Genomic DNA, 8219 nt, shown 5'->3' with positions numbered 1-8219 from the left:
AACCCCGGCAGTCGCCGGTGGTTCCGTCTAGTTCAGCTGTTGCTCCTTAGCTGATAAGCTGATCCCCCTTTTTTTATCATTATCTTCTATGCTGTGTGTGGTGTTCCTAATCTCTTTCTAGGAATCCTTCCTTTTCTTCTTTCTTTTTGTTCTTCGTTGACGGGTGATTGTTCAGTCGTCGTCCGTCTGTTACGTCGTTCGTTTGTGATTTTTATTGTCGTATAATGGTCTTATCCGCTGGCAGTCCGATTGTGCGGGTGTTGGAGGAGCTCATTGAGACAGTTTTTTTCGTTGGGTTCTTGATTCGTGGTGGTTCACGGTTCTACGATCTCCTCGGATTGTTGTTGGAACCTCTTCCCTCTTGGGTTCCATGGGAAGTTGTGGAGTATCGGATAGCTCACTCTTCCCGCCGTTCGGTCTGGCCAGTATTTTGGGTTGGGATTGAGCGATGTTCTCAATAGCCAGCGGTACTCCTGTGAGATGACGGGTCATCCTATCTGGGTTCCGGGTTACGACTTTGGTAAGGTTTTCCCCCTCTTTTTTTTATTTAATATGTATTCGCTTTTGTTGTTCCGCAGTTGTTGCGTGGCAAGCCCGCAATTGTTAGAATATCATAATAAGAATTTCCTCATTTTTGTTGAGAAGCGGAAAATGCCCATTCCTTCATTTTCCTTTCCTTCTTTTTCCCAAATTTTTATTGGTAGGCAAGACCCCAACAGATGTTTTGAATTGTCCCTCCAATATAACCAAATCCTTGTTTTATTGTTCATCTCAATATTTCTGAGTGCCAATCACACCTTTTATCAATTCATTGCCCCCTTTTAGTTTTTCCTGACAGACTTGTTCTTACGATTTTCCTCCGCGATCGGTTCGACGACTCGATTCTTTTCGGGGTAGTAAGTCCCGAATTATTCTTCTTGGCTGGAACGGCGGTTAATCGGACGACTGCGATGAGACGTGAACCATCACAGTTTTGGGCGGGATAAATTAACTGAAGTATTCGCACTTTTCACTATATTTATTTAATTCAGAAAGATATTCAATAATACATACTTGTCACGGATCAATTAACTCATTTAAACACTACTGTATTAATATTAAAATAGCGATGAAAGGGGTCGTACACACTAGCAGAGCGACGGGGCTTGTTAGTGGCAGAAAAAATTGACGACAGAGCTAGGTCTTGTCCTTTTGAATGTTAGGTTCTTACTGTCCTAGTCCTTTTTTCGAACTTAAGATTTGCATTAAACATTATATCAAGGGAGGAAGGGGAATTCTATAACTATTGGTCTAAAAGGTCGACACCTCTCGTGTCATTGGTCAAAGATTGTCGGGGGGAGTTAGCCCATTTGCCACTTCTTCTATACGGTTCCAAATTCCTGGGTCTTCCGCGCAAACCTTTGAGCCTAATTGTGGAAAAATTCCTCAATTACTTAATGATACGGAGGGTCGACAGTTTATAGTCGGACTCCGGAAAAGTGCTATAAATGGCAAAACCTAGAAAACGTGTTTCCTAGAGTCCCTTGAGGATTAAAATAATAAAAGTCACCGTGTACCCTAACAATTAAACTTGTAAAGTTTTACTGACAAAATCTCTATGCCTTATTTCTAAATTGAGGCCCGAACAAGACTAATCCCTTGCAATTGGCGTTTATGAGCCCGCTCGGCGCCAGTTCGGTCAGGCCCTAAATTTTGAGTTCCTAATTACCCTCTTCCCAGTTCATAGACTCCTGATACTCACTAGTCCTCAGGAACTAATCAAATCAACCCTCCTCCCTCTACCTCCAGTATTGACCAATCACATCACATTGCGTACCATCCCATTGCCCGCCTTTTCGGAAAAACTCTCACTCGCCGAAATTTGTATAAACAGTTAGTTGTAATTTGTTCGGCAAAGTGGAAACAAGCAATTTTTCTACCTTCCACGTTCACACCAAGTGTATACCGTGTTTAGTAAAATAAATTCCAAATCAAAATTGTTGGTGTTGCCATCAAGTTTTTTACTACAGAATCGCTTTCCTCATACCTCATTCGTTAAATTCATTAATCACAAGTGACATAAAGAACCGATTCGGCGTGTCACAGTTTCCCGCGGTTTAATTTCATTTTTCTTTAGTTTGAACTGGTGGAACTTACAACTCCACCAGAATTACTCAATAATTGTTAATTCGCGGCGAAACATTTTTTGGTCCTTCGAGCCGGATACCCTTGGTAAAATCTTGTGAAATTCTATTGTGAATTGACATTCCTGTGAAATTCTATTGTGAATTACCATTCTCGTGAAATTCTATTGTGAATTTAACATTCTTGTAAAAAACACCACAGTGAATCAATATTTTCGTGCTAAATCTATCGTGATTTTTGAAAAATTGACAGTTCAGCGAAAATTTGTGATAAAATTCAACTGTACGTGCTGTTTTTTTCTGCTGCAAAAAAAAATCGATCTTTTATATTGACTCGAAGAAAAACTTTCGTGGTATTTTGTGCTCAGTGCTTCGTATATCCCTAAAGTAGTGCATTCCCCCAAGGACAAAAGGGTTGACGAAGAATCTTCCTCGCCAGCCGGGTTCAGGTCGACATCCAGAATTGGCAAGAGGACACCGTCATCGTCACCTGAGAAAGCTGCTCCTCCTCTATCCTCACCACCATCGCAGAACACCAGATCTAGGAAGGTGCTGTTTAGTACTGATCAATCGGCTGGCAACACAACTGCAATCAACATGGCGGCAAACATAAGGCACAACGGAAAACATTTGAAGGCAAGCTGAAGAGGCTGAGCAGTTGGTTGGTGAGTGAAGAAGTCAATAACACACTTATAGAGACTCTCGAGCTCAAACTTGAAGACCTTACAACTAAATTCCGCAAATGGGAAATTGATCAGGAAAATCGCATATTGCAAGACCAAGCCCATGAAACAGAGCACGAGAAAGAAGGAGAATCAATCTCCAATATGTATTTTAACATCGCGGGTCAATTCAAACGTGCAATTAATGAGAGGAAGGATACAGCTACTGTATCATCACCTAATAGCAATCCTTCTGAATCCAGGGAACACTTCGTCGGGAACTCCGCAAAGTTGCCAGATCTTTGCTTGCCAAAATTCGACGGAAGTTTTGAAAAATACCGTAATTTTCACGATGAGTTCGAGGCTGCCGTCCATTCTAATAAAAAACTCACAAATGTCACAAAACTACAATATCTCAAATCATGTTTAACTGGAGATGCGCACGATCTCATCAAAGAGTTAGATATCACAAACAAGAATTACGACGTTGGATGGAAACTCTTGGAAGATACATTCAACAACTCCCGTTTGATTCTTCGTCGTCACTGCACACTCCTACTTCATCTCTACAAGAAAAAAGATTCATCCCGTTCCCTGCTAGAAATTGTGAATGCTGTACGCTCTCAGCTTCGTCCTCTAGACTCTCTGGCTGACAAAGAAAAACCATTTAACGCTCTCCTCATCACCATCATACTTGAGCTCCTGAGTGATGAGGTCGTTTTCCAATGGGAAAACACTCTCCCCGATAAGGAAATGCCAAAAGTCAACCATCTGTTAGATTTCATACAACGACGTGGATTATGTGTAAAATCCACTGAAGTTGGGAAGACTTTAAACTACAAGGACAGTTCAAGTAAATTTGAGGCTCATGGTAAAAACAAAAAGAAGAAAAATCCATCATCATACGCTAACTCTTCAGCAGCGACAGTTAGCCGACCAACTGGATCAACTCAGGTGTTCCACACAAGTGTCCAGAAACCATGCACTGTGTGCCAGGGTGCTCACAAGATCTACGGTTGTCCAAGGTTTCAGGAGATGTCTCAACAAGAACGATTGAAACTTGTTTTCAGTCAGAATCGTTGCCTCAACTGCCTGGGTGTAGGACATGGTGTCAAAATGTGCAATTCTCGGAAGTGCACAATCTGCAAGGAATCACATGACAGTCTGCTCCACAAGTTCGAGGAATCACCCACTTCAAGCCAAGTCCAGCCTGGATCCAATTGACAATCAGCAAGGGCACCTTCCGAAAGTCTCCTGCAACGTATCTCACTTAACACAGATATTCCAGGTGATGATATCCTTCCCACTGCTATTGTTCATGTATTTGATAAATTTCAGAAACCAGTACCATGTCGGATGTTGTTGGATACCGGCTCCTCATCAAGTTTCATTACGACAGAATTAGCTGAAAAACTTCAATTACCCAAGGTGCAGTGCTCCATATCGGTTGGTGCCCTCAACGACTTGTCAACAGTAGCCAACTATCGTGTAACTGCTACTGTCCAGTCTCGTCACAATAACTTCAGGAAAGATCTCGATTTACTGGCCATACCGGCTATTTCCTCATTGATTCCTGGACAACAGATTGACCGAAAGGCTTTACAATTAACTCCTGATGTTCGCGATCATCTTGCTGATCCAGAGTTTCATAAACCTTCACCGGTTCAAATGTTGCTGAGCTCCGGACACTCCATATCTACGTTGGCTGTTGGGCAACGCAGAATCCCTCACACTAGAAATCTCATCGCTCAAAACACGCCGCTCAACACGATGATGTTAGTATTGTCACAATACCAACATCATCGAAGAGCTCAAAAGATTCTGGGAAATCGAAGATGGCATCTCTCATACAACACATCTTTCCCCCAATGAGCAGGCCTGTGAAAAACATTTTACAGAACACGTCTCTCGCACTCCAGAAGGACGGTACATGGTCGCATTGCCGTTCAATAACTTGAAGGAGCATCTTGGTTCCTCTAGCTCCCAAGCTCACCGCCATTTTCTTGCCCTTGAAAGGAAATTTCGCGTCAATCCAGACCTCTTGCAAGAATACAGAAAGGTCATGGAGGAATATAAACAGCTGGGACATATGAAGAAGGTAACCAATGAGATTGAAGATGGCTTCTATCTCCCACATCATGCTGTCATCAAGATGTCCAGCATGACCACCAAGGTGCGGGTTGTCTTCGATGGATCCGCCAAGTCTAGCAGCAAACACAGTCTGAATGATGCCCTGATGGTGGGGCCAACTATCCAAGACGACATCTTCTCGCTCATAGTACGTTTTCGAGTACCAGGGTTTGTGCTCACAGGTGACATCGAGAAGATGTATCGCCAAGTACTCGTAGCCCCCGATGACAGGAAGTTTCAACGGATAATCTGGAGGGACCAACCAACAGATAAAGATGTTACGGTCTATGAACTCCAAACAGTCACCTTCGGCCTAGCTCCTGCTCCTTATTTAGCTACCCGCTGCCTTCATCAACTTGCAGACCATGAAAATGACAATTTCCCTGTTGCCTCTACCATATTAAAACGAGACCTGTACGTGGATGACGTTCTCACCGGTGCCAACTCCCTCGAAGACACATGGCAGCTCCGGAATGAACTGATCGCGCTACTGAGGAAAGGTGGATTCAATCTTCGACAGTGTGCATCGAACTCTTCAGCTGTGCTCCAAGGCCTTCCGGACTCTGCAGTCAACCTCCAGTTACTCGGGGGTGACGATCCAAAGCTGAAGGCACTAGGAGTCCATTGGGACTCTCAGCAAGATGATATAGTCTACACTGTCAACCCATTTGCTACCGAAGAGACGATCACCATGCGCACCATTGCCTCTGATGTAGCGCGCATTTTTGACCCGCTTGGACTACTGAACCCTGTCATCACACATGCCAAGATCATTCAGCTTGAGCTGTGGAGACTGAAGTTAGACTGGGACGATTCAGTACCACAGGAAGTATCCACAAGATGGGAAGATCTGGCTGCCCAACTTCCTCTTCTGAATGATCTCCGTTTTCAACGTCACATTATTATTATTCATCCTAAATATGTTGCACTCCATGGTTTTTCAGATGCTAGTGAAAAGGCTTATGGAGCCTGTCTCTACCTTCGTTCTGTTGACTCAGATGGAAACAGCAAGGTCCATCTCTGGTGTGCTAAATCTCGGATCACACCATTGAAGAGTTCACAGACCATTCCTCGGCTGGAGCTCTGTGCCGCTGAATTGCTGACTGAGCTCTACGTCACAACGAAGAAGGCGACTAACATCAACCCAGACAAGGAGATTTTTTGGACAGACTCCATGATCACCCTGCAGTGGATCAATAAATCCGCCCATACTCTGCAAACGTTTGTCGCGAATCGAGAGGCAAAAATCCAACAACGAACCAACCCAGACGATTGGAGACACGTTCGTACATACGATAATCCTGCTGATGCTATCTCTAGAGGACAACTCCCGACTGACTTTTTGGAGAATGCGCTATGGAAACATGGGCCCAACTGGCTCACCGGGGGAGAAGAGACCTGGCCATATACGCCAATTGAAGTAGCAGCCGAGGTGCCTGACTCCAAGAAGACCTTGTGCCTAACCACATCCTCAAAATCAAAGGCACCGTCTCCAATCTCGACACATTCCTCAACCTCTTCAAAGATTCACATTCCTGACAATCCTCTCCTTTCATATTTCTCATCCTTCTACAAACTTCGTCGTTTTGTTGCACTGACTCTTCGATGGTTTAACATTTATAGATTACGGAAAACCGCTGGACCCAGCCATGGACAGCGTGGTAGAGTAACTGAACGATATCTCACCGTCTCTGAGTTGGAAGCAGCCAGCAATTGGAAAGGGGAGAGCCTGTCCTCAAAACGAGCAAACTGCAGAATCTAAATCCTTTCATTGATGATAAGGGTCTCATACGAGTTGGAGGAAGATTAGAAAAGGCCAAGACTATTAACTTCGATGAAAGGCATCCTATCGTCTTACCACCGTTCCATCACATTACTCGCTTACTGATTGAAGCTAGCCATTTTGACAACTGCCATACTGGAACGCAGGCTACCCTGCACCTCTTGAGACGTAAGTACTGGCCAATGGATGGTCGGCGGCAAATTCGTCACGTCATCAACAAGTGCGTCACCTGCTGCAAATTCAAACCTGCCCCTGTCAACTACATCATGGGAGATCTTCCAGCCCAGCGTGTGACTCAATCCAAACCGTTTGAACATACAGGCGTCGATTACTGTGGGCCACTTTTCATTAAGGAAAAGAAGCATCGAAACCGCGGAAGGATCAAGGTCTGGATCTCATTATTTGTCTGTTTTACCACAAAAGCAGTTCATATTGAGGTTGTCGATGACCTCAGTACAGAAGAGTTCCTGGCTGCATTTAGCAGATTCCTTTCCAGACACCCCACATGCAACTCCATGTACTCAGATCACGGAACCAATTTCGTAGACGCAAAGAACGAACTGAAGGAGCTTGATGCCCTTTTAGACCAAGAGGGCTATAAAGAAAAGGTTCAGCAACACCTGGTTCAACATGGCATCCAGTGGAGTTTCATCCCTCCACGTGCTCCTCACTGTGGTGGTCTCTGGGAAGCTGCAGTCAAGTCGTTCAAGTATCATTTGAGGAGAGTCATTGGACATCAGCTTCTCACTCATGAACAGGTCAACACTCTTCGTATCAAAATTGAAGGTATTTTGAATTCTCGTCCACTAACTCCTCTGTCCACAGACCCAAATGACTTGACTGTTCTCACTCCGGCTCATTTCCTCCACGGGAGCTCTACAAGGGATCTTCCAGCACCAGAGTTTTTGCATACGCCAAGCAACCGACTGTCATACTGGGAACATCTCGAAAAACTCAAGCAAGAGTTTTGGTCCAGATGGCACAATGAATACCTGAGTGAGCTGCAGATTCGCCATAAGTGGATCGATGGTGATCATCGTATCAAGGAGGGTTCCTTGGTTCTACTACGAGAGGACAATCTACCTCCAATGCAATGGCGGATGGCCCGCATCTTGGAAACTTATCCTGCTTCCGACAACATCATCAGGAAGGTTAAAGTTAAAACCACTAATGGTGTAGTGGAAAAGAATGTCAAGAAGCTGTGCCTATTGCCGATTGACTAATCCTTTCATGATTAAAATCATTTCATTTTTTTTTCTTTCTCTCATCTTCGACCCATTTCAGTAAATCGCTTCAATTGATAGATGGAGTTATCTCAAAGTTAAGTATCATGACTTGCCTCTAACATTAATATTTCTTTTACATCGACCTTCCTAGAACATTGCCATCCATCAGTCACATTAACTGATCTCTCTTCACTTACAAGTTGTAGTAGCACATAATTAAGGAATATACTATGTTTATAATTTAGGAATATACTATAATATGTGACCTTTTGTCTAATTATTAATTATACAATTA

At 43.7% G+C, this 8219-nt stretch overlaps 1 protein-coding gene across 1 annotated transcript; it reads left to right on the top strand.

The window, feature by feature from the left end:
* The first annotated feature begins 552 nt into the window (after positions 1–552).
* On the top strand, positions 553–7921 carry LOC135163930 (uncharacterized). The gene is made up of 13 exons (XM_064123837.1): positions 553–602; positions 839–957; positions 1107–1147; positions 1298–1490; positions 1720–1872; positions 2086–2211; positions 2326–2406; positions 2512–2682; positions 2760–3893; positions 3949–4073; positions 4124–4564; positions 4662–6581; positions 6698–7921. The coding sequence occupies exons 1-13, from the start codon at positions 553–555 to the stop codon at positions 7919–7921; spliced, it is 5778 nt and encodes a 1925-aa protein (XP_063979907.1).
* The last annotated feature ends 298 nt before the right edge of the window (positions 7922–8219 follow it).

This window comes from Diachasmimorpha longicaudata, chromosome 6 (genome assembly GCF_034640455.1).
Source record: "Diachasmimorpha longicaudata isolate KC_UGA_2023 chromosome 6, iyDiaLong2, whole genome shotgun sequence".
Lineage (NCBI taxonomy): Eukaryota > Metazoa > Arthropoda > Insecta > Hymenoptera > Braconidae > Diachasmimorpha > Diachasmimorpha longicaudata.
Note: the sequence above shows the minus strand (reverse complement) of the source record. Positions and strands in the feature narration are given on the sequence as shown.